The sequence below is a fragment of the Cyanistes caeruleus genome, chromosome 22 (assembly GCF_971803275.1).
Source record: "Cyanistes caeruleus chromosome 22, bCyaCae1.hap1.1, whole genome shotgun sequence".
In the NCBI taxonomy this organism is placed as follows: domain Eukaryota; kingdom Metazoa; phylum Chordata; class Aves; order Passeriformes; family Paridae; genus Cyanistes; species Cyanistes caeruleus.
Window position 1 is genome coordinate 2,200,013 of NC_141722.1, and position 26,603 is coordinate 2,226,615.

Below are 26,603 nucleotides of genomic sequence, written 5' to 3' on the forward strand. Positions count from 1 at the left end.
CATGAACTTTTCAGCTGTCTTTCAGTTAGGAATTTCTGATGATCTCTTTAGTAAAAATCAATTCTGCTCAGCAACTAAGTGCAAGCTGTTCAGGACATTTCTAAAACTGGTAATGAACCCCCATTTACTTCCCTCTTTCAGTATGTAACCCTGACCCTAGGTACAGTGTAGAGACTCAGCAATCAGAACACTGCATGAAAAGTAAGTAGCAAACCTCCACAGGACCAAAGAGCTACTACTGACCATTAATCTTGGCTGCATCTTTTGGGTATCAGCTACTGATTCAGCAAAAATAATCCATCCATACATGAAATAAAATTAGGGCCATGTCTTCTCTGCCTTACAGAGTTTTAAAGGAAATAAAAAACTTACGATCTGAATAACAATAAGGAAAGGAATTAATAACTCTCTTTTAGGGGAGCAAAAGTAAAACCTCCAGCCTTGCCTTTGTTGTGTGGGGAACACGAAGAGCTAACATGTATGGCATTGCACAAAACCTGAGCAGTGAAACAGAGCACTGTGTTCTCCTGTACCTTCCGGGCGCTCTTCCACATGTGCTTCATGTACGCGTAAGTCACTTGGGGATGGACTGTTGGCAGTGGGTGATCCAGCTGTCGAGATGGATCTACTCCCAAGAGCAGGACAAGGGTCTTATGGGCCAAAGCCTGGACAAGTGGCAAAGACAAAAGGCAGGTTAAAAACAAGCTCATTGTTACCTCCAGCTCATATTGCTTCAGAATTGCCCCATGCTAACAAAGCACATCTGACCCTCCAGATATAACACAGACACAGCAGACTCCCTGGACTCAAAAGAATACCACATGATAAACCATATGTTTTCCTTTGGATCAGAGCATTAGATTCTCATTTCAGAAGCCAGCAGAAAGTGTAAAGTCTCTGTTTCAAGTATTTGGTGATAAATTTTGTGGTGAATGTTAAAACAGGGCTGTAATGTTTAGCAGCAACATCACATTCTAGATTCGACTCTCTGCTCTAGCAGAGAGAGCCATTATTAATAATCTCCAGTGTTGCATAAAAACCTCCAGTTATAGCATGCAATAAAAAATTGGCCCAGAGGCTCTCAGGTATAATATCAGCCCCACAAAAATAACCTTGGCTACAAGCATGAACTCTATGCTGGTTACAATTTTAGCATTTCAACAATTTCTGACTAGTTTTTTCCTCAGAGGAGAGCCCATCCCTCTTGGGCCATGAAAGCATTTAGGACTGCTCAAGGCTGAAGCAGCACAGCAAAGCCAATCATCTGAAAAGCTGCTGAAGAGGACAGAGTCAGACAATGCTCACCAGCCTCCCACTCTTGCCACACAAGCTGGCATACTTGAGCCAAGTTCTCATGTCCTCATGAGGATTCACAACAAGAGATCGGACCATCAATATTCTTTGCCAGTCTTCCACGATTCGCTGACAGCCCTGAGAAGAAAAAGAAGGGAAAACTTGTTAATGTTTGGTCTCCAGTGTACTGTACAGAGCCTTGATTCAGAATCTGAAGGGACTTCTATCAAGATAGGCTTCTGTGCCCATAATTCACAGCAGACTGACATTGGGAACCATTTCTTTAACACTGCAGTGCTTGAAGAAGGTTCAGTCCTTGACTCTCAGAATCTGCAGGCAGCTCAGTGCTTGCAGTCTAACAACATCCTTGAATGGAAAGAGGAGAAAAGCTCCTAAAGCTGAAATGCATCCAGGAATCAGAAAAACTCTTCATGTAATTCCAAAGTGAGTCAAAGTGCCTTCCAAAGTGCCTTCTCCACCTATTAAATGTGGATTAAATCTCAACATGGAGATGGTATAAAACCAAATAGTTGCAAAGTTATTTTTGTTATTGCCCTTTTTCTTTTCCTTGCATGTATTGCTTTTGGAGGCTGGCACCTCTAAACTGGTTTTCTGCCAGAAACTGCAGCTCCAACTGTTGTTCTGCTTCTGCAAGCATTGTCTGGTGCTTGTCTGTCTGATGAGAGAGGCACAACACTGTCAGGGGAGGATGAGTCTGTATTTCAAAGACTTAAGGACACTATAGAGGAGTAGAATTGTGGAAGGAACCATAACAACTAAAGCCATGGTGCTGGGTAGGGTGGCCAAGTACAGGGGAACAGTGATGCTCCAGAGTTTCTATTCAGCCAGAGACTACTTGATTTTGAGACAAAGAAAAGATTTTCCAATGGCAGCAAGGACTTTAGCATCAATATTATTCTTTCCCTTTTTCTTTTCTCCCAAGCTGAGGAATGGGAAGTTAGGCAAAGCCTGTTCCCTGACACTCAAATAAACTTCTTCCAAAAGGCATTTAAAAACTATTAAAAAACCACCTATAAAACATTCAAGAACTGTATGTACTGCTTTCAGGACTATGAAAAGCTGTATTCAGACATTACACTTCCTGCCACTTCAGTTTCTTTACCCCAGTGGAATGGTCCTGAGCTTTTCCAGACAGGAATGCAGATGGGAGACTAAAAGCTTTGTCACAGTTTCCCAAACAGCTAAAAAACATACAGCAGGCTTTCATAAGGTGGCAGATTGAAGGACTGCCAGTGAAGAATGCTGCACAGGGAAAAGTTCTTCCTTCAGGCAGCATTTCATCTTAGTTATGCCTTTTCTTTTACCCCCTTTTCTTGCAGGAATCACCCACCTCTTTAAACAGTGTTACTGTATGTACTACTGCATCTGAGGATATTCACTTCCACTGTAGGGATGCCTCTTGTAAGGAAATAGTGTCAAGTATTTGTCTGATTTAAATTTTCAGAGGTACTTTAGATTTTTGATGTTTAGAGTAAGAAAGGCACAAACTTCTCTTTCAGTACAGGAAAATCAACATTGCTAAAGGTCTCTTCTGAAAGGTCAAGGTTAATCATAGCATCATTTAATTGGAAAAGACCTTGACCATTATCAAGTCCAACCATACACCTAGCAGTGCCAATTCCACCACTAAGTAAAGTCCCTAAATGTTACCAATCAGCTGAAAATGTTCTTGTAAGAGGTCCAAAAGGAACAGGACAATCTTTTATTTTACAAGCACGTGAACTCTCTGACCAGTTTTCCAATACTTTGAGAGAATTCACTTCTTAAAATGCAGCCAGCCAGGTAAAATGTTCAAACTAGCCTGATCTAAACCAGTATTCCCACATCCAATTTTGAGATAAGCAGCCTTGGGGATGTTACTAGTACTCTTCTGTACACATCCATTTCAAGGCTTAGCTCACCCTTGTAAAGTGTCATATGAGCAGAGACCTCAGGAACATTAACCTGGAAAAAAGAGAAGCCCAAACTGAAACCCTAGGCAACCAGGGCAAGCACAAAGGAGCTGGAGCACACAGCCATGTGAGCATGGATGCTCCTGGGATGGAAAGAGACATGGAAAGACTTGCTGAGCCACCACACTGACTCAAAAGGAAGCTGTTCATGCCAGCCCACCAGTATCTCCATTTTTGACCTTTATATGGATGTACCTGCAGTCTTTCCCACCAGATCTGGCGGATGATCTCACGGCGCTCTGGTACAAGTTTATACTGGATAACCTCTTCCAGCTCTGACAGCATCTGGCAGGATACCATAGCCTGAAGGAAAAAAATCACATTCCATCCCAATCACTACAGAACAAATCTATAATTAAGGAACAGTATTTTGGCATCAAAATTTAAAGTACATAGGCTGCCCAACAGATAAAGGACCAACTGCTATATACTGGTACCTAGATGACCTGCTGGTTCAAACCCCCTAAATGTCAATTCTTATTTCTTTTGAGAGGGTGGACCTCACTTCACTTTTAGTGTGTCCCAAAGCTGTTCCTGCAAAGTTGTATTTCTTATCTGACAAAAGCCATTTAGCTTGTGGGCCTATAGAGGTCTTAAGTTTGAGACAAGCACTACTCTGAAGTTTTATGCAACTTTTAGAGACAGTCAATGGAGGGAATGAAGGCTGAGAGCTACACTTACCCCGTAGGCTCGACTGTAACTCTCTCCTGCCATGGCAGTCAGCTCAGCATCCAGCAGGTCTCTGGCTTTGTCAATGCACTGAAATAGAACAAGATATTGGGGCAAAGGTAGTGTGCTTTATCTAGAGTCAGCTGATGAAGCTGCTGTTCAACTGTTCCATCTCATGAACAAAGCTGGTGCTGTTCTCACTCTCCAACAAGAACTGGGAAAGGATCTTATAAATAGAAAGATTTGACAGGAAAACAGTGTCCAGGGCATATATAAGGGAAGTCAAGGGAGCTTCATTCATCACCTGCACAGTTTGAAGTTTGTCTTCCTAGAAAAATCAAGATTTGCAGTATTTCTAATCCTACTGTGATTGTAGAGATCATAATTAACAACATTTGTAGAGGAAAGGTTCACATTTTAGTGCAAGAGAGTTGGTTACAAAAAAAAAGCCTCAAGAAATGTCTCTTGATAGCACACAATGAAAGAAAATAACTTTCACTGTTTTACATAACCCAACAGGATTTTATGAATTTTACAGGACAGCAAATTCCATTTCTCATCCTCAAACTAAGACAGGCTCTTCAAGCATGAAATAAATCCTGCTCTAGTTCTAGTCATTATATAATCTCTCACCTATAGCTTTTCCTGTTCAAAATGTTAAAGGTTAATCACAAACTCTACCCTTTTGAATGCCTGGTTAATTTTACTGTGCACATCATCCAAAAATCTATGTACGGGTTTTGACAGCACAGATTGAATTACTCCTTTATCTAAGCTGGCAAGCCAGCACAGAATTCTGAGAAATGGGACTTCAGCTTCCTTGGAAAGTAAACAACACGTTTCACATCTACAGAGTCACTCTGCAAATCTCCTCTGTGACAAACAAGCATTACAAATACAGCTCTGTTTAGTAAACTCATTCCTTGCCTTGGTATCTAAATCTAAGATTTGAGATTTATCAGTGCTACCAGAAAAATTAAGATTATTGTACATGATATATATGTAAGCACTTCACTGAAAAAGATGCAAGAGACAGAAGCACACAAAAATCCATTAGGAATCTTACAGGTGTCTCAGGCATTCCCAGCAATTTACAATCAAGGCCTTGTAGGACAGAAGCTCTGCTGAGATAATCCTTGTGCCCTGCCTGTCTAGAGAAGAGGCACAGAAGTAAAAGAAGCCAAGAAATTAAGAAATTACTAAGGCATTCTTATATTCTACAGCACTGGATCACTGTTGTCAATACATTCACTGCTACATTTCTGGAAATACAAGATCAAATCTATCATCCAGGTCCAATATATCCATGGAAAAAACCATTATTGGGCATTTCATAGGTTATAGCCAACTGCTTTACTACAGCCTGGTTTTCCATGGAACTCTGTAGCCTAGAACATCTTAATCCAGGTTTTGGAATACGAACAAGGAAGATAATTACTTGCTGAGCCAGTGAGAAAAGGTCTTGATGCAGTGCCAGTACAGCCCTGTAGAAAGCACCATCATGGGTGTCCCTGGGGATCATGCAGGTATATTCTTCCATGCTGTCCCACTGACCTGCAGGGACACAGATAATCCTCAGTAACACAACAGCCTTCTCTGCAGTGTGGGAACACAACAGAACTATGATATGGTGCTTAGACATCAGTTCCTAGGCCTGGGTGTTGTCTGGTACTTCTGCATTTAAGTCAGCTCTCATTTGTCTTTGGTAGGGACACTATTATATACATAAACATATGCATAGCCAGACAAGAAAAATATAGGTATTTTTCTTCTAGACAAATTGCTATCCTTGTGAAAAAAAATTCTTTAATTCTTAATGATGGAACAATTAAATTCTGCCACTTCCAGAACATTTGAATCAATTAGTGCCCTACAAAGCAAAAGATGAATTTTTCTCAGCAAAGGCTGGCAGAGAGCAAGTGATTCATCACTTTCTCTAGTAAATATCTTGCTAACAACACAAATGAACATTTGGACCATTACAGATCTATTTCATTTAAGATTGTCTACTCTTAACACAACCTCTGAAATGCTCAACAGATACTGTTCTCATTGTAAATAAGAGTCTGCCACAAATCTGAGAAAGTCTTTTTATGTCATTTCCAGCCTGAGCTCTGTTCAGTGTAAAGCCAAGCAAAAGTGAGCATTTAAGCAACTGATCATGCTCAGACCACTCTGTTACTGGAGACCATGCTGGGAAACTTGATGTAAATGAAGGTTTTCCAAAGGACTTCAATACAGAATGATACTTATTTAATTTCCCAATGTAAATAATGTGGTTCCTTGATATTGTTGTTTCCTGTATTCTGTGGTTCTGAAGTTAAAACTGTCTGTGCTTGCACTCATGAGCACACCAGCACGGAGGATACATTACCTAGACCCCAAGCAGCAGCAGCAGCCATCCTGGCCATCTTAGCTTGAGTTTCATCATTCACCTGGGTCCACTTTTCACAGCATTGCTGGTGGAGCTGCCCCCTAAGAAGAATCCACAATTTCTCATCAGCAAAAAGCTTCTTCCAAGAATTCTGCCCCATTAAACAACCACTTCCCACTGATAAGACAACAACCAGCCCCATCATTCTTTTTATCATCTTTCTTTGAGTGGAGAATAAGATTTGACTCCTCTGGCCAACTCAACCATGCTAGTCTGATGACAAATATCAGGAAATAATTTTAAGGCATATTATGTTTTGAAAAAACATATCCAAAAAGAAGTTTGCATTTGACCCTCAGAGGCTGTTAATGCATACTTTAAAACTGGACTGATAATGGCAGTCTGTAAATACAGAAAAAAAAATTCTCAAGAAAACAAACTAAAAAAAGGATGCTTAAAATTTTTGCAAGTGTCAGTAGAAGAAACATATGATCTGGATAGCTTGGGCATGGCTGCTACTAGCAAACATTTTGAATTAACAAATCAAGTCTGAAGACAAAGACTGCAGAATGAATGTTGCTGTAACCTCAGATAAAGACTTGTCAAGGCAAGATCTCAGAGGGCATCTGAATCTTTCATCTCCAGTGGAGAGGAAGCATCAGGGTTTTTTATATTATTTCTTTCAAATCAACTGTGAATGCTGCACTAATCAAACCAATTACCCTGGGTGTTGCAGTTCCAGGATTTCTCATGCTGGATACTCTGTAGCAGAGAAACAGCTGCTAGCTGTGAGGGAGAACAACTTGCCTTCCCTAGTGTCATCCTCTTCCCCTCCCAAAAAGGAAGATGAGTTAGTCAAACAGAACCAATGGGCTGCCACAGGCAAGACAGTAATTCTGACAGCTTAATGGCCCAGGAGGAAAAAAAAAACCCACAAAGCAGATGAAAAACCAAGCCAAACCTAGCAACAGCAGTAAATCAGGACCTCATAGATGCTGAAAAAGCACTGTGGCTCCTACAGGAATAACTACATGAGGAGATAAATGGTTAAGAATGCTTTGTACTCTCAAAACATCACAGCAGAGTACTGAAATAGTGATGCTACACAATAGAATTTATCTCCCTTCTCCTGTCAATCTGACTCCAGCAGCACAGTCAGTCAAGCTGAATGTTACTGAAGAGTATCAGCAGCCAAACTATGGAATGGTCAGCCTCAGGATGGCATCTCTAGAGTCAGCTGCAAGGCAGCAGATAGCACTTTGCAAAAGCACTTCTGAATTGTAAAAACACCTGCACAGAGTTGGAACTCAGTTCCACAAGGTAACTTAGAGACTGATTGCTCTGGTCACTACAGACTATCAACGGGTCCACAACATCTCACTCCAACAGAAGAAAAGTGTCCTTTTGTTGCTCCATACATTTGTTGCTGACACATGAATAAGTAGGAAGTTCAGAAAGGACACTTAAGACAAATACACATCCTGCAGGAGGGAAAAATTCTTCAAATCCCTTGTGAGAACTGCCTACTCTTATAAAAGCTGATTGAGGAATGCTCAGTAAGAGGATCTATTTTCCCTACCAGAAAAGCTACACCCTACATGTCTCACCCTTGTTTAGAAACAAAAAGGGCAGGAAAATGCTGCCAGAATTAGGTTTCTCAAACAGTTCTAGTTTCTAGCAGTAAAATGACTTTAGTGAAGAGGAATCTCCTTACTGTGGTGCCATCCCCTGGGTTCACGTCAGGACCCATCAGGAGACAGCTTGTCACATGCAAAGTTAAGTAGAAAGGCGGAACCTGGACGAACCCACACCTGCCCCTGGGTAGAACTGCACGCCACAGTGAGCAGGGTGCCTTCTCCAATTATCTTCTTGGAATTGAACAGAGAGAAAAAACAGAAGCCCCCAGTTAAGCAGTAAGCTGTAAGTCACCAGCAGCTCACCCTCTCACAAACACTGATTCGAATCAGTTATGTGTTGAGAACTGACATTTGACACAAAACTTGAAATATTAAATGTTCACAAAGACAAGGCTTAAGAAATGCTGAAAAAAGACTCAAAAGGAAAACCTCATCCTTCTACAAGGCACTGAATAAACACAGAAATCTCTCGTGTTTTAATCAGTTTAAAAAGAAGGGTCACAATGAGCTCGTTTTATGACTGTTTCTGACAAGTTCTGCTCAGTTAATGTTTCCTCCATCTACAATGTCTTTTTCTGTTATAAATGGGGTTGAGCTGATTATAAAACTGCAGATTCTCTTCCAGAGAGACCTTAACTCACCAGATGGCCAGTCCCAAAAGGCTTAGAGATGCTATTACCAATTCTGACTGCAATGGGCAAAGTGAGATGCCACACCAACACTCAAAGTAAATAGGAATTCAGGCAAAAAATTTGCCCCTGAATGACAGCATCCAGAAAACAGAGCCAGCATTTTCCTCAGTCCTCAGGCATTCCCCTCTTACCATTCACCAAGTGCTTCCAAGCAACGCATCCGTCCCAGCATCAGCTCAGGATCATCTTTGTTTGTGTCCATCTTCTTGTCATAGGCCACCAGAGCATCTTCCCACTCGTGAAGCTTTTCATACCAGGTAGCTTGAATTTCCTAAGGGAAGGGAGAAAGAAGTAAATATTAACAGCAGGATTAACACTGATCACTCTATATTGACTACCATAGCTTTTCCTAAAAAATTCTGTGTCTATGCTGGTCACTTCACCCTTTTATCATTCTAAATATCCTCATGGACTTGTGTGATACACAAGTCTGTGATACAGAGAAGAACCTTGAGCTAGTGTGAAAACTGGAATCCTGGCATTGCTCCACCTGGCCAGAAGTGAACTCAGGTTTACCAGAGGGATTAATCCAACATCATCCCCTTACTCAGAGCCACTGAAATACCAGCTCAGCAGCTGGTGCTTTTCTTTTTGGAGAGGTAGAGTTGAGTGGAACAGGAAAAAGGGTAAATCTGTAACATATTCCACCTCCCCTTGTTGCACATGCCTGTATTCAAACAAGAAAAACAGCCTTGCATTCAGGAATGGAATGACTAATTAGAAAAAAAGCCCCAACTTTGCATCTGGCTACTGCTAGGCAATTACTTAATACAGCAGGTAGTATGAAGCTGGGGCCCAATCACCCTTCACAAGGGAAGGCAAAGGTTTGTAACAAAGCCATTAAAAGTTAGCCAAGCAGTGATCCTTATCAGCTAAACACTTTTCTTCAATCTTTCTTTCAAGACTTTGTTTCTCATTTTCAAGAAATAAAATGCCTTAATATATTTCCATGCTTTTCTCTGCCAGTGTTTTTCTGCTCAGCCCTTGGCAGCTCAAGTCTTGACACAGGCTGCAGAGCAGATTCTTTTCCCAAATCTGTGGGCAGGGTCATTATAAACCATGCTTTGCATGCCAGGCCTTCCACTTAGCCCTTTAACTTCTCAGCTAAGTCATATTTCAATTAAGTCCCTGAAAGCAGAGCTCACAGCTCCTCTTAATTTCTTTTCACTGCCAATTCTGGAAAACTCTGTGCTTTGAACTACATTTATTGCTAGACTGTATTGCTGCTAAAGAGTGAAGTCAGAATTAGGTAATGCAGAACTTTGCTCAATCCACCCAAGGAATTATAAGAAGTTGCAAAGATGTTCTGAAATCTGCACTTCTCCCAGAAAGGACTTATTTTCCAGTCTAGGTCAAAATCACACATAATCCTACACTAGAGGATTTCCACCATTTTGTGCTTATACCTGGTTCCCACTTTCTAGTGGTTACCACTTAAAGAGGCTGGTCTACAGCTGCCTTCCTTTTCCTAATCATCCTAAAACACTGCAACAATTACCACTGCAAAATCATCTTTTTACCAGTAGAACTGTCAGGAGAGCATAGGTGGTTTGGTCCTTGAACACAAATGAAATGTCTCATAAAATGAGAAGAAATAATAAAAGGCACATCATTCTGAGAAAGACACAGAACATATACATAATGAGGTTATTTGATTTTGGTGAGCAGTCTAAATTGTAAGGGACTGGTTAACTTACTTTTCTAAATACCTGTGGAACACTTTTGAGAGAGACTAGAGGTTAACTTCCATTAAATCTTCACCTGGAAGATGTTGATGCAGTTTCTCAAATCCTTCAAGCTTTAAAAAGGAACTTCCTCCCTCCCTTCCCAGCTTATCCTAAATAAAAGGACTTGTGTTGTCAAGTTGCTAGTTGCTCAGAGCTGCATTTAGTATCAACTACAGCTGCAAAATTCTCCTCAAATCAGGTTCTTGCAGCCCTCTCTATACCCAACATCTGCTGCAAAATGTCCATTGAACAACCCTGCAGGTAGCAAGGCCTACACTCATTGTTTATGAACAATGAAATATTAGAAGCAGGGAGAGAACCTCAATGTGATTGACTGAGAAAACACCACCACCCACCAAAAAACTAACTACAGAAACCATAAAAACATGAGACATGAAGAAGCAGATTATCCAGCAGGACTCACCAGCTCCCCAAAGTGCTTCATGGCATATTCCAGCACCCCTGCAGCTGCTTCTGGCTGTTGGAGTTTATTGTTAATGCTGGAAAGGCAGGAAAAGAAAGATGATTTAATGCAATTCACATATTAGGAGTTGGTAGAAGTTTCTACTTGATAATACCAAGCTCTATCATTTAGAAATACCAATGGAACACTTTTTATTTAGACTTCCACATGAACAAATAAACTACATTAGGCACAAAATGACCATATATTTTCAACAATAAGTGCACAAGTTCTCTGCACATATTCTGAAGACTTGTTACATAGACTGGAGATTTTGTTACACAAAATAGAGATGGTATTGATTATAAATTCTATGTAACAGCCTGCATAGTGTGAAGAATAGTTGCCAATAATTTTAAAGGCATGATTTTTCAAACAGCTGTACTAAAGAGCTTTACATTACTAACTTTTTTCCTCCCCATTCTCTTAAACAGACCACCAACTCCTCTAAAAATCAGAGCAGAGATTGTAATGATGCAGGAAGCAGTCTATATCATTAAAACAGCTGACAAATGTCACCTGGAAATGAGATAAAAAGTGTGCAACCCTAATTTCAGTTTCACATTTCATACACAGCCTGTGCATTGGTAATAACCAGCAGTGGCACTTTTCTTTTGCTGGTTTTCAAGAACATGCCAGAAACTGCTGCCATCAAAACCAATCCTCATTCTGCACCAGGAAGGCATTTGTTTTGCAAGATCAGCTGAATTTTATGAAGCACAAGCAAATAGGCCACTCTTGAACCTGATTCTCTAGTTCATGATGCACAGCCATTCTCTAAAATAACTTCTATTTCATGTTGGTTTTCTTATTTTACTATCAGAAATGGGATACTCAGTGAGTAGCACTACTCCTAAACCCCAATTTAATGAGAAAATTAACTTTTTATTAAGCTTCTGCTATTTTATAAAGCTTGTTTATGAACAGCCTCTGGTTCATTATCCTCCTCTCTCCCTACTGACTCTGAAGAATCAGAAGTGCAAATTGTTCAAAGCAACATCACAACACCTGAGCACCTACAACACATCCTACAGCTCAATATTAACATTAGTTCACATTTGGAATTAATTAACAAAACAAAACATGGCAACAGAGAGCAGTGCAAAGAGACTTTCAGAGGTCTTTCAATAGGACCATAGACACAGGCAGCTCTTTTCTTTCTCTTGCCTGCCATCATCAGAATGGCTGCATGATTTCCCCCTTATAAGAGGGGAGGGGATCAATAACAGAAGTATGAAAGACAGTAATACACAAAAAAAGGGGAATTTTTCAAATGAATGGCACATTTCTTCTGTCTCTGGAAGCTTCCTTTTCTGACAAATAAAGGATCAAGCTCCTAGGCATACTCTGGACACCTTGGAAGGTTAGGTAAAATACTCTTGGAAAATTTGCCTTCAGATTGGTTGAACTACAATCAGATTAAAACAGACCCATGCCATTTTTTTTAACAGGACAGTCAAAGATCACACTAATTCCAGCCAGCTTCCCAAGGGAAAGCTTGGCAGCAGCCTCATAAAAATGATAAATGGCTGTCACATTTCATGACCTGATGATTTAAAGAGCCACTGACAGACACATTCCAGCAGGTCAGACAGTTAATTTCTTCCAAGTTATCTTTCTTGACAATGCTTCCTGACAAAATTGACCATTTTCTTTTATTATCTGGCAATTAGTGCTGCTCTTCTGCCACTACCTGGTACACTCAATTACTCCTTTTGCTCCTCACTTTCTTGGCTGTCCAAAACAGAATTGTCTCAAATCTATTTATGGTTAGGTTTAAGCAAAGGGAAGGAAAAGATGGGGAGGGAAAGGAGAAAGACTTGGATTTATAAGAATACACAGCAGTAGTTGTTAATAATCATAAATTACTCTCTTGTAACAAATGATCTAGAACACAGTGAGCAGTGGCAGGTAATTTTGTGGACTAGGATAAGCCTCTGACTGGGATAAGCCTCTCCTGGCAGCTGCTTTTCTCTGTGTTTAAGACCATTTCTGTGACAGCAGTAAATGTTGTGGCTCCCTGCTCCCAGCCCATTTTGTTTACACACTATTTTAACCTGGTACATTCAAAACACAGATAAATACAAGATTTTGTGCTTTCCTTCTCTTTCACCTTCCTTCCATGAAGGCACTGCTCCTCACCTGCAGATCTGAGGAATCTATGCTCAGACAGAATCCTCCTAAATATTAAAACACTCTTAAAAGCATTACAGAGTTGTTTTCTAGCCACCATGCTGGAGACTGAACAGAAACAAAAACAGTGCAGAGAAGGCCCCCAGGGCTAATATTCCAGCCAGGCAGAGTTGCCAGGGGTTTTTAGCCACACTGTTGCTGCTGGAAATCAGGGCAGTTTACTGGATTAGAATCAAGGGGATTGATTTCTCCTTGTATCTGGAAAAAGATAATTACAAAATCTCTCTGGATTAAAGGAGAAGGTGGGAAAACATCTCTCAAGATATGGGAGCCAATGCTGTTGGCTAACTTGCTGGACAGTAAGTTAAGTCTTTATTTACTAGCAGATGTCCTTGCAATTATTTCTAGTTCAGAATAATGTTAAATTTAATATTAAAGGAAAAGATCAGTTGTTTTCTACATCCACTAAGGGAAGAACTCATCTGAAAATGAAATATTCATCAGTTAATTTAGAAAATGAAAAAACCCCACCACTATCTCCTACTCGAAGACTTGACAGGAGGACATAAAATACCATTTTTAGGGCATTTAGAACGCTTTAGAAGTTTTTAGGTATAGGTTTGGTAGGTCACAAGGTAACATCTCATCTCTCAGGAAAGGCCCAAGCATTCAGCTCTACTGCCTGCTATGGCCTGGCAGAGCCTTCTACTACTAATGCTCAAGGAAAAGATTTCAAAATGATGTGTTTTCAATGCTAACATACTTACCTAAAATACTCTGAAGCTATTTCAAGACATTGCTGTCCCATGCTTGCAAAAGGGGCACCACAGAAATAACAAGACTTCCTAAATCATATCAACTAGATTTTTATATAGGTTGAACCAATGCACTAATTTCACTGCTTAATACCCACCATTTTGTTTCACATTTTATTCAATAAGTGATTAGCAAAACCAACAAAACAACAGAAAATTCTTTCCCTCTAAATAAGCATAAATCAGTTGCAAAATTAATTATTATCAATAAAGTTTGGTATGGTACCTGGGCTGGCTGTGTAATTAGATGATGCAGAACAATTTAATTTAAATTTTCCCTCTTGTATTACACAGTATCTGTACTGTAGCCAGATTAATGTCCAACCCTGACTTATTTGGAGCACTTGATCATGGTGAGTGGGATATTAAAATGTAAACAAGCCTTCTGATGAAAAACATTTTCCAACTGCTATGTCACTCTGTCCCTACAAAAAGTGACTACCCCTGGCAAACTTCCTAATATAAAAATCTTAAATCTTCAAATTTTATTAGTAGTGAAAGGCTACATAAACCTACTGCTTGGTTATTAAGCTATTAAAACCGTAGGTTTTGCATGTACACTGAACTAGAATCACAAAAAAGAACAATATTTAAGAGAAATATACTCCTATTGCTTGTATATTTGAAAGGTTATTTAAACAGAAACCAGACATGAACTGGGAACCAGAACCAACTTTACTGTCTTCAGTGAGAACTCAAATGATGGACTTTTCTCCCCTACAAGCCCAAGGCATAAATGTGTAATGTTTATTAGAAATGTTCTCTTTTATGCAGTCCTGGGAGCTTCCCAGTTGTTCATTATCTTTGATATTGACAATACTCATTGTCACTCAGAATATATTAAATTTTCAACAACTCAGAAGCAACTTTCAGATTTTCCTCATCTTCTCATAAAAATTATAAAAAGAAAAGCCTTTATTTTAATAGAGCCTTTTCAAGCACTCCCAAACTTATTATCCATGAGAGAACACACACATTTCCTCTTGCCAGAATGCATCCCAAAACATCATAGAGAAACTTTATTTTTGCAATAGAATCTAGACAAGTAGACAAACTTCTTTTTTTTCAGTCTCCTCAAAGAAAGATTCTCTATATTTTACCTGCCTCAGCCAAGCTTGTTTTTCCTTCTGAAGAAGTGCTGAGAGCTGCTTCTGGGATTGGAAGGCACTGCTACTTTGTGGAGACTTGGGGGAACAGATAATCCTCTGGCAAAAGGAATTGGCTTTGATGGCCATTTTCCCCAATTCTATGATTTATTTGTCTTCAGGCATCCCCCAGTCCTTGACTCAAGAAATCTCAGAAAACAATCCACAGTCAACCAAAACAACTCAGAAAACCAATGCGTGTCCATCATGCCACTAAAAATTATTCCCATTCCGGGAACAAATTTGTTTGAGAAACTGATACCAGGAAAGAACTGTTTTCAATAAAGAGTTGTGATGGTTTAGTATTTCCAGGCCAGAGCAGCCCCTTCAGCTTCCAACAAGGAGATGCCACATTGCTCACAGGCATCAAAACCAAATTCCCAATCTTGATATAAATGACTGCAAATCAAATAAAAACATTCATCAGTTTTGAAAGAGAAACCACTGAAAAATGTTAAAACAAATTACTTAACCAGCCTTGCTGCTTAGGCTCCAAAAGGTTTTGTATCACCTATTTTTTATTAACCAGAAAGCAGAGAAGAAAAAAATTGCTAAGAAGGATATTCAGAAAAAAAAAAAAGGTGAAACACAGAGCCAGCCTTTGTGTATTGGGTATGCAAAGAGGGGATGCCTTGAATAAAAATCACAACTGACAGCAGGAAGTGGCAGTATTTTGTTTCTCATTGAGCTCTCTCCCCTGTTCCACTTGTGCCATATCATTTCAGAGATTTACAACACAATCCATAAAGCTGTAGTGGAGTGAATGTTGGAGCATTTATGAGCATCTCCAAAGCCAAAGGTGAAGAGTTTCACGCTTCCTGGGAGGGAAAAGCAGTATTTCAGAGCTCCAACACAGTGTGGACTCCACAATGTGCCAGCTGAGAGCTGATGAGAGCTTTGCCACCTCGGCAAGCACCAGGAATTCCAGATTCTAAGCATTTGCCAGATGCATATTAAGGGGTTTGCAATGAATGGCTACCAAATAAATAGCCACAGGGCACTGAGCTTTTCTTCTTGTCTCAGCTTTGCATACACCTGCCAGAACAGCTTCCCAGGGAAGGCAATCATTTAAATTCACCTCTAATTTAATCTGGCCCTCCAGGGACAGGAGATAACTGGTTCTAATCAAGTAATACTAATATATTTGAATTTAGTAACATCAGTCAACATTATAAACATATGGCACATACAAATTGAAACCATGTCTAGCCTCAGTTCTCCCAACCAGAACCACAGTTCTCTTCAGAACTACATCATGAATGAAGTCAAAAAGGATTTGTCTCATGTTCTTGACTTTAGGATCTTGTCTTTTTAGCTATCCTGTACCACAGTGTTTCCACATACAAAATATAATGGAGGAAAACCAGGGTGATGGATTTCAGGCCAAATGATGCTCAATCTCTCCATCAGTAGTGGGGAAAGAACAGGAGCCACTCGGTGATCGTGGAACTCTTTTCCCCCTGCTATGCCCCAAACTTTATCTCTTTACAAAATGCACCAGGATCCTGAATTCAAATCTTAAGTAGAACATACAGAGCAGCAGAATAGCTTTTGTCAGCTCCAGCTACTGACCTACCCTGGCAGTGACTGCCCTCTGTAGCTATTGCTGCTTCAGTGACCATACTCAGCTCTCCATGAAACTGGGAAAGACCCATCATTCAAATACTCATAAAGAAGTCAAATTCCACTAAGGCTGATATTTCTGCCAAGGGGTGTCTCTGCCCAAATGTCCTTTAATGCTTTCTCAAAAGTAATGACAGATGGGAAGATTTGTGCTTTACCATTCCTGCATAATATGTCTGTTGTCATCCTCTTACACAGAACAAAGTATTCTCTTTTAAAACAGGTAAATCAAAGTACTCAGAAGAAAGATGGTTTGCAGTTGGATATACAAATTAGAAACTGAATCCAAAATAAAACCCTGGCTGCCTCATTTCCAATTAAATATTCCAGTTTAGAAAAGGGATTTGGAAGCCTTTTTTTTGGTGTTTTGTAACATGTGTGTTCAATTGAATCTTGGATCCTTTCAAAATTTGTATAAAGAGGGAGTGCATGGACCTACAAGTGGCTCCCCTCTTCCACATCTGCCCAGGACAGGAGAGTTGTGGTGAGTGGGAGCAGCAGCAGAATGGATTGAAGTCCTGTGTAACACAATGGGGGTGTTAGCAGGGTGGCTTTTTGGGGCAGAGAAGCAGAGTCTGGCCTGTCCTAGTCTCTGTTCCAACTTTGACAAAAACATGTTTCTCATCACAGGAAGCCAGAGAAGAATTTGCCCCTGGGAATGACAGAAGCTCCAGCTGGAAGAGGGCTCAGACAGGATTAGAGGCAGAACAAAAAGGTCAGGCTTTCATCTGTGTGCAGTGGCACTTTCTGGTCTGAAGTATAAAAAGCAATTTTGCTATGGAAGGTTTCTGGAATGTCCATGACAAAAATTGACTGAATCCTCTGGTCTGCTATGGAGGTGCCCTCTGTGCTTCAAACAAATTGTACTTGCATATTTCTGGCAATATCTCAGCTCACCAGTCCCACACACGACAGACCCAGTGGTTTTCTCCTGAGCACAGCACACAGGCAGTCAGGCACCCACAAGACAGCTGCTTGTCTGCAGAACTTTAATTCTGACCTCCTCCTCAAGATTCCCTCCTTCTCTATGAAAATTCAGGTTTATGAGACACCTGTATTCATATTCCACTCCTGCACTGCTTTGATAACTTCATCTCCCAAAATCTTCACACTCTTGTGGGTCTGTTTTGGAGAAAAACTCTTAGCCAGCCCCAGTGCAAACCAGAGGCAATAACAAAGCATCAAGCAACAAGTGCATCAGAGCTGAGGAAGGAGACAAACTGCATCAACAAGCAATTGTGCTTTCTATTTCTTTAAAATCAAATGTCAGGTCAGCAAGGCTTTTCTAATGGTTCCTAATCAAGCAGAAATCCTGCAGCCACTTTGGATCAGCAAAAGAAGCCAAGATGGGATAGTGTGTGTCAGTTGGGTTTGTCCTAATGTCCTTTGTAAGAGGTGCAAGATTAGCTTTCTTTTGTTTCCTTGGACATCAAGAAGCTTTCACAGCCTTTATGCAAGGAGCAGATACATAAGGCATTTAATCCTTTATTTCATCTTATTTCTGCCCGTTATCATAATCAGAAATTTTGCAGGAAGATGCAAGAATCCACATGTTAGGCAATTACAGAGCAGCTGGCCTGAGAAGAAACAACTTATCCTGAAGGATCTAGAACTAAGCTTGCAGACCTTTTGCAAAATGAAATGGTTTTATTTGGAGATCAAACTGCTATAATTAAATTCTGAACTGTTAAAAGATATAAAAGAGGAGAGGAAGTTGCCATCTCAGCCAGCTGAGACAGGACTAATACTCTGAATCTCTAAAAATTTAAGATTACTCTAAAATCTACTCTTTATGTAACTCTAAGATGTTTTAATTGCCCATAGATTTTCCTTTCTAAATCCTATTAGTAAACTGGTCTCCCTAACACTGGAGTTAGATCACATTGCCTGTAAAAACAACTACACTGTGTCAATTTTACATAGACTCTTACCATTACTTAATGTCCTTTCACTTGCCCACTGTGAATAAACAGAGGAGTGAGCTTTTACTTACACATTCTGCAGATTTCATTTCATCCCACCCTCAGAGATCCCATTTCTAAAAGAACAGCAGTGGATTTTACAACATTAATAGTGCAGAGAACCCAGAGAGAAGAGGATTTGATGCATAACTAATTAATTTGCTAAAATACTGTCAAAATTAAGAATTTATGCAATCATAGAGTTACCCTCTACAGCTTCTGGGGTTGTAGTAGGACTTGTAGCAGCCAGGGCTATGTTCCAGGGAGTTACCTTCCTTGAACTTCTATAAACTCACCCATTTTGAACAGCCTTTTCACATTCTGGATCTCTAATGCTCTCATGTTATTTGAGTGCCAGAACTAGTCACCAAGAGGGCTCCAATCCAATAGGCAATAATTGCTGGAAATTCTCCTCATTTCCTAGCCCTCTCCTACACCCCTTCAAGACAGAACTGAGGGAAGTCTCTCTTGCTCTCTCCAACCTTTCCTGGCTGAAACCTGTTCCAATTTCACCCTGTAAACACCTGATATGAACAGATGAACTGGGAGGGGCCAGCAAGCTCTTCATAACTTCAGAGGGGTGGAGGTAAACAGAAAAATAGTATATAAGATGCTTTGAGACAGACTTCCAAACTGCATAGACTCCGACAGGAGGGGTCTGAAAAAAAGCCACTTCTTCAGGCTCCACCTTCAGAGACTCACTTCACTGGAAGCAAGGAAGGTACCAGGCTGCTGCTGGAAATTTCATACCTATCCCAGCTGCATTTGGACTACTGCAGTCAGCTGGAAGCTTTCTGTTGCTGTAAGCAAAAATGCCAGCAAGAGCCACGGTTCAGCTGGCATGGCTCTGCGTTGTCACTGTGTCTGTGGCGATCTACCCGGCTCTGCTGCAGAAACCTCCCAAGAGGAGAATGATCAATGGCAATGCACAGCCCAAGATGCCAGGCTGCTGCGAGGAGATCAAGGAGCTCAAGCTGCAGGTAGCCAACCTGAGCAGGATGCTGCAGGAGCTGAGCAAGAAGCAGGAAGGGGACTGGGTGAACGTGGTGATGCAGGTGATGGAGCTGGAAGGCAGCACCAAGCAGATGGAGTCCCGCCTCATCGATGCTGAGAGCAAATACTCCGAAATGAACAACCAGATAGACATCATGCAACTGCAGGCAGCTCAGACGGTCACACAAACATCAGCTGGTAAGGAGGGAGGCCCCAGGCTCCCAAATACAGCTCTCAATGCACAACTAATACTAGTTCCTAGTGCTAATGCAGGTAACAAGCATGCACACTCAGTACTGCTGCTTAGGCACTGACCCTGAGAAAACTAGTTTGAGTTCCTTCATCTGTATTTTATATGTCTGTTTTTAGGGAGTGCAGAAACTGAACAGGTACTGCATTTCTACAGTGAGGAATTCAGTCTAATATTTCTTTTTCTGAGCACTACAGCACCAATCCTAAAAGGATGGGAGCTCCTTGGTAAGGGAAGGCTCTGGCAGTAATAACCTTTGAATTCACAGTGCTGACAGGAGACTAGAAATTGTTAAAACAATTAGAAATGCTCTCCAGGATTTACTAAAGATTTGTAATTGTGTCTTTATGACTATCTCTAAACCAGAGTAAAAAAGAATGATCCATTATTTTTGAATGGTAATTCTTAAAAATTCAAGGCTGTAGATGATGCAAGATACAAACTGTGATATACACCTAGCCAGACCACAGTTAAATTCTTCAAAATTCTCTTCCCTGAGGGAAAATTTCACTGCACACAGTGATTGCACAGGCCTGTACTAAATGTGGAATGCAGGTGCATTTTTAGGTCAGCTACCTGTAAAGGCACTTCTAGAAGAAAGCATCCTCTTTGTTGTTGACTTTTCTCTTCAAATGAAATTCACTGCAAAGAGCTTAAATTGTCTCAGTCTCAACTGGGTTTGCCAAAGGATTTCATTTGGATTATTTTAACATTAAGGAAAAACTTCTCAATTTATTTACTTTATTCTTCCTCTAAAATAGTTCCACCTGGTTAGTTTTGACACATCACTGTTTACAGTAGGCCTTAAGAAAAAGTTACACCATAACAAGTCTCTTGGAAGCTGGAGGAAAAGCAGTTACACATAGCAGAATTGGCCCAGAAGGTATTTAAGACAGATGTGTCTCACCTCACCAGGTAAGAGACATTTTTGAAAACTGTCAGACATTATAAAGCTTTGCTTCAGCTCATTTATCCTTCTCAGAATGTCTGTGCATTTTACCATCTTCAAGTCAGTTCATGCACCAGGAGGAAAAGAGGCTTTCACTGTCTGACTGCAGCTAAAAGGCACCTTTCTCTGTCACAGATGCCAGTGCAGAAAGGGCTGAACAAATATCCCTCACCCACAAACCTGGCCAACCTGTTCACACACTCAAAACAGACACCTGGCAGCAGGCCTGGCCATCCCACTGCATGAGTCTTTATTACTTAGGAGGGGGCCAGCAAATGTACTTTCCACTCAGTGGCAATGTGATGAGAAAGCAGAGATGTCTTTTTGTGTAGGAGAGGTTAAAAAAAATTCAAATAAATAAATTAATTTAAAAATCACAAAATCCCCAGTGTTACAACACCTTTTGCCAATGAATGCACTACTCAAAACTAAGAAAATGTTAGATTTGTGAAAAGCCTTCTTCATTACTCCTTGTATTACAAACTGAACTTTGCAGAAAGCACCTTCACAGATGAGGAGTTTTTGCTGCTCAGGTTCTCACTTTCTGGTTCTGATTCAAGTAGATGCTGTTTATGACTGCTCATCACTTTACCAGAGGAACTACCGAATTTCTGGTGTTTACAAGCTACCTCCTGATGAATTTTTGGGAATTCCAGATCTGGAGGTAAGGATATTCAGCACACAATGTATATTACATGTCTTATAAAATATAATATTCAAGAAATACTTCTCTACAGAGATGAAAAGAGCACACACTGAGTTTTGGTACCTCACACTTGCCACCAACATCTTTACATAAGCAAACTTCAAGGATGGAAAGAGTGTACATTTAAGAGAGAAAATAGAAAAAGGGTTTATCTAATAATTTTTTGCCATAGAAATTTCTTCAGGTTGTGAAATCTGGAACAATGTCTTGTGTTAAGAGAACTGAACCTTCCTAAGTCTACTGACAAGTAACCACTGCCTTTTTTTCCTATTCCAGGTGTTCTGTGACATGGAGACAGATGGAGGTGGCTGGACTGTCATCCAAAGACGTAAAGTTGGTTTGACATCATTCAATAGAGACTGGAAACAATACAGGGAAGGATTTGGCAATATTAGGGGAGATTTTTGGCTGGGAAATGAAAATATCTACCGACTTTCAAGACGCCCCACTGTTCTGCGAGTAGAGTTGGAGGTAATTAATAAACTCTTAATTTCAGCAGCAAATTTTTTGATTCCCCAGTACCAGATAACGTCTCCTATCTCTATAGGAGGTCCAAAGAATTTGCATGCTTTAATTACAGGAGAAGGAAGTAGGATCAACCTGGGAATACATTCAAACACAAGGCAGAAGCATGTTCTCCCCTGTGCAAAGTCAGTGGCACAACCTTGTGTCTGCACACACATTGTGTCTTCAGAACACGTGGGGTTTTTGGAAGTCCTGCAGAAGGCACTGTAGACAAAGATCAAACTGCTGATCAGCTCAGATTTAAAATTTAAAAAAGAGATGTCCCATAAAGTTTGCAAGCCACTGAGGCTTTTCATTTTGCAGCACTTCCTTCCAGCCTGGGTACAAGAGTTTGCATTGTATTACCCTCAGTTTCTTCAGTCTGTTAAAGGTTTGGGTTTGATTTAGACTAGTTTATAGTTGGTACAATAACTCTGAGGGGTGGGATGTGTATAAACTGAAAGGCTTAATATCTAAAAGTCACTATTTCAGAGAGGAAAAAAGTTACTTGAGGCAGCACACTGACACAAGGATATTGAATATTAGAGCTGCACATGAGGTTTCCTACATATTGTACAATAGCAGTGCAGAGAAGACTTGGAAGTTTCATGCTTTGCTCTGGAATGTTCCTTTGCCTTAACAGAGCATTTCCACAGTCTGAGACAGTAAAAATATATGTATATAATCACAGATGTAATCATAACCATTCTAACAGACCTGATTCCTTCTCCCCTGTTCTGTGCAGGACTGGGAAGGCAACACTCGCTATGCCCAGTACCGCCAATTCACCCTGAGCAATGAAATCAACAGCTACCGGCTGTTTGTGGGGAATTACAGCGGCAACACCGCGCGGGATTCCCTGCGCTACCACAACAACACCGCCTTCAGCACAAAGGACAAGGACAACGACAAGTGTGTGGATGACTGTGCCCAGTTCCGTAAAGGTAAAACACACAAATTCCCTCCTGTCTGTAGGAGACGCTTTCTGGGGACGGTCAGAGACACGGCAAAGACCTCTATAATCGAGTTAAGTGTTAGAAGTTTATTTCAGGGCGTGGGGTAGAGAGAGAGAGAGAGCCTGCTATGAGCCAACAGATAGAGCTCAAGGTGGGCTCAGGGAGAGCAATACAAAAGAGGGTAAGATACGAATACATGAGTTTAAGACTTAAGATTTCTACAAAAGAGAGTTACAGAACATAACAGAAGTGAGAGAGCCGGTAAAAGAGAGAGAGAGACCGAGCTCTTCTATACCACTACTTATATAACCTATACCTTTGAATATTCTATTCCTTTACTAACCAATCTTTCTAAGTATACTAATATAGTAACATTTGTGTACAACCTATAGAAATCGCTATTTTTGCATATTTTTAGTTATCTCAGGGTCCTTCAGACCTTTCCTTATAAGGCTGGGATGAGGGGTCTCAGCTTGGTTTTATTGCAGGAAAGAATGTGTTCTGGCATACCAGACCGGTTTCTTTGAATTATTCAAACCGTGCTATCATTTGTATTTCTTCCTTAGCCTTTCTGGCTAAAGAGTCATATTTATAATTTCTTTCTAATTCTACCTTCCCAACACCTGTCCCCAGAGAGCTGCTGGGGTCAGTTGTAGAGAGCTCAACATTCCTTCTTTCCATGAAATTAGTGACATCTGAATGGCAAATCAAGAGAGAGGTGACCAATTCTGGAAAATACGCTTGTGTGGGAAATCTGGCTGTTAAAGGTGATTTGTAAAGAGCCAGATTGTGCAGATATCAGTACTCTGAAATAACTGTGTGCTCTCACCTACAGTTACCCAGCTCATTATGTCTGCCAGACTATCTCACATGCTGATACAATACACTGATACAGGAAGTTATTCCTTAATATCAGGTTCTTACTTTTTCTTATATTTTTGTAAGTTTTCAAGTCCTAGTATTAGGCACCTGAAATTCTTCTCTTGTATTCACCTCCACATTCAGCTTGACTTGTGATCGTTACTCCTACCTATCACAAGCCTCTAATGAGGTTATTCTCTCCATTTAATTTAGTATTTTTGAGTTCTGTCAGAGATAATTATCTTCATTACATTTTGCTCTTTAATTTCCCCATTGTGTCCCATACAACATGCAAATAAAACTGTTGATCTCGGTTTCAACAAACACTCACAGAGTTCAGGAACTTTTTAAACACCTTAAGATGCTCTAGTGAATTACCCAGATTCATTTCCTATGCTAATTCACTGAGGCAGAGTCAAAAACATGTCAAGGAAATATTCCAAGAGGAATCAGCAATTAAATGAAAAGCTACTGGACTAATTTGACTAAAGAGCTGTAATGCCTTTAAGTTCCTAAATATCTGTGTTAATTTTTTAATTTACCTGCAACCTCAACCATCAGAAGCTCCATAGGCTCCAGGGATTAAATGCTGCATTCTGCTCACTGTCATCCACAAAAAGTAGTAATGATTAACACAAATGACTCACCAGGAAATCTATGAATTTGTTTCCTGACAAGGTGGATATTGGTACAACTGCTGCACGGATTCCAACCTGAATGGGGTTTACTACCGCAAAGGAGAGCACACCAAGAACATGGATGGCATCACCTGGTACGGCTGGCACGGATCCACCTATTCGCTCAAGAGAGTGGAGATGAAGATCCGCCCAGAGGATTTCAAACCATAGAAGGAATCAACATTTGGTTGTACAGCTACGTGATGTCACCATGCAAAAGGTGGGCAATGAACAGCCAAGTAATTTTTCATTTCATCCAGTACATGCAACAGCTATATACTGGTGGTGTACACAAACACTGCGACGTCAGTCACAGCCACCAGTATTATCAGGGCTCAGGCTTATTTCCTCCTCTTCAGGCTCTTTCCAAAGGGAAAAATATTGTGTTAGAGTAGGTTAGAATTGAATGCACTTACAGCACCTTCAGAAAACCTATGGGTGTGATTTCACTAGCAGTGTGATTAGTGGGTTGCCTTAGTATTATTAACCAGATAGGCAGGGACTGAGAAGCAAAAGCCTCTTGGCTTCCTTTGCTCCAGCACCTGGAGCAAGCCCTGCTGAGCAACTCCTTTCAAGAAATACTCAAACCACAAAAGTTATAGACTCATTTCAAACCAGAGGAATCAATCAGAAGTGTCCCTGATGCACCCTTCTTTAGTGTGTAGTAAGTGGCTTACTTTCCCACAGAAGAAAGAACAAAGCTCAAAAGTGTTGTGTTAATTAGAATTGTCCAGATTCTCCCCTGAAGTTTTACTGCCACCTCCTGCTGCTGCCTCAAATAATCCCCACTGAAGGCTGCCCTAACAGATAGTAATGCTGGAGAAGGATTTGGCCCATAGGTCCTCCAATGTTTATTTCTATCCACACAGATCACCTAAATGCTGATAAAATAGAAAAGCAACTTTCTGGGCTGTCCCCAAATTATGTTCAGGTTATGTCAGTAAAGCTGAGAGTGAACAGCAGGTTAGCCAAAAATGTCCAGACCCAGGCAAAAAACTCAACTCCAACACTTGAAACCACTGTATTCATGAGCAGAACACTAGTCCACACCAATGAATCCCTAAGTGCCAAAAGTTATTTCAACATAAGGGAATGTTTGCTAAAACAGCAGACTGAGGAGTATCAAAATCTGTTTTGAAAATTACCCCAGCTGGAAGTTACCTAGAGGAAGTCTGTCAAAAATAGTACACTTCTCCCTCACATAACACAGTGTTTAAAGTCAAAAAAGAATGAGACTCCTCCTATAGCCTGACCAATGTTTGAGTATGTTGGAAAAGATTGTTATCATTGATATTATCTATTTTTATTCACCTTGAAGAGAGTTTGCATCTAGATTAGGTTGTTCAGTCCTGTGTGAAATGGAAGATAAACGTGTCTTGGGAATTTACATATGTTCAAATATTCATACTGCAAATTTCAATTGTGTGGAACTATTTTAACTGTGGTCTGTAATGGATTTTTAAAGGTTTCTAAAACTTTTTCATTTCTAATAAATTGTTTCATTTTTAAGTGTGCTTTATGTGAATTCTTTCCTCCTTAACTTGCTTTTTGATACACAAAAAAACAACTGCATGACCAAGGAAAAAATACACTGAATTCTGTGTTTTCCTCAATAACATGAGGCAGAACAAAGGGTGAAAAAATAAAAGAGAAGAAAAAAAAAATTGGAAAACAATTCCAAACAAGTAGAAGGGTTGAAAAATTCACTGCATAAAGACAAAATTAAGTTTTTGCTCTACCAAAATCAATTTGTTCATCTCAAATAGCTGAACTAACATTTCTGGGATATGGAACAGAGATTCACATTTTAAAACATGTAGTTTAGCACCAAATCCTGTGCAGGTATTCCAGGCTAACATCAGTGTTACTGACAAAGATCAGAAACAACACACACTTTATAATATCTTCTATCTGACATATGAGCAATGAGACCTAGCTGGGCTAAATCAGCAGAATGTGATGAGAAATTTTAATCAACAACTTCAGCTGTTCTGACTTATTTATATGCAGGTGTAGAAATCTGTCTCATTTCACTGGCATCACATTTCATAGTGACCTTGAAGGGTGAGAGGAGGAAACCAGAACTTTTTCCTGGACTTCTTCCTGCAAATCTTCCCTGGGCTTCTATCAAAGTTTTAATCACACCGTAGAAGGACAGAACTCAGCAGTTAAAATTGCACATTTGCAAGTGGTTTAACAACA

The 26,603-nt window shown here is 40.2% G+C and overlaps 2 protein-coding genes across 9 annotated transcripts in view; one reads left to right on the top strand and one right to left on the bottom strand.

The window, feature by feature from the left end:
* MTOR (mechanistic target of rapamycin kinase) overlaps positions 1-26,603 on the bottom strand; it is a 63,631-nt gene that overhangs the window by 16,960 nt on the left and 20,068 nt on the right. For all 7 annotated transcript variants that reach the window (XM_086860240.1, XM_086860244.1, XM_086860242.1 and 4 more), the window contains 8 exons: positions 10,790-10,865; positions 8,770-8,909; positions 6,310-6,410; positions 5,374-5,489; positions 3,948-4,025; positions 3,462-3,569; positions 1,306-1,431; positions 534-665 (listed from right to left, as the gene is read on the bottom strand). In XM_086860240.1, coding sequence (XP_086716366.1) covers positions 534-665; positions 1,306-1,431; positions 3,462-3,569; positions 3,948-4,025; positions 5,374-5,489; positions 6,310-6,410; positions 8,770-8,909; positions 10,790-10,865 — 877 coding nt within the window. The remainder of the gene's footprint in view (positions 1-533; positions 666-1,305; positions 1,432-3,461; positions 3,570-3,947; positions 4,026-5,373; positions 5,490-6,309; positions 6,411-8,769; positions 8,910-10,789; positions 10,866-26,603) is intronic.
* ANGPTL7 (angiopoietin like 7) lies at positions 17,175-25,910 on the top strand. 2 transcript variants are annotated; one of them, XM_023940360.2, is made up of 5 exons: positions 17,175-19,696; positions 21,261-21,361; positions 21,680-21,874; positions 22,653-22,851; positions 24,403-25,910. In XM_023940360.2, exons 1-5 carry the CDS (start codon positions 19,318-19,320, stop codon positions 24,570-24,572), a joined length of 1,044 nt encoding a protein of 347 aa, XP_023796128.1. In that variant the 5' UTR covers positions 17,175-19,317; the 3' UTR covers positions 24,573-25,910. The 2 variants fall into 2 exon arrangements, with proteins under 2 accessions (XP_023796128.1, XP_023796127.1); XM_023940359.2 differs by having other exon boundaries at positions 19,072-19,696; positions 21,258-21,361.

Excerpts from the sequence above, each read along its gene's own strand:
- ANGPTL7 (XM_023940359.2), top strand. The coding sequence starts at position 19,318 with ATGCCAGCAAGAGCCACGGTTCAGCTGGCATGGCTCTGCGTTGTCACT. Across the intron at positions 19,697-21,257 it reads GGTCACACAAACATCAGCTG|TAGATGCTGTTTATGACTGC; the intron begins GTAAGGAGGGAG and ends TTCTGATTCAAG. Across the intron at positions 21,362-21,679 it reads TGGGAATTCCAGATCTGGAG|GTGTTCTGTGACATGGAGAC; the intron begins GTAAGGATATTC and ends TTCCTATTCCAG.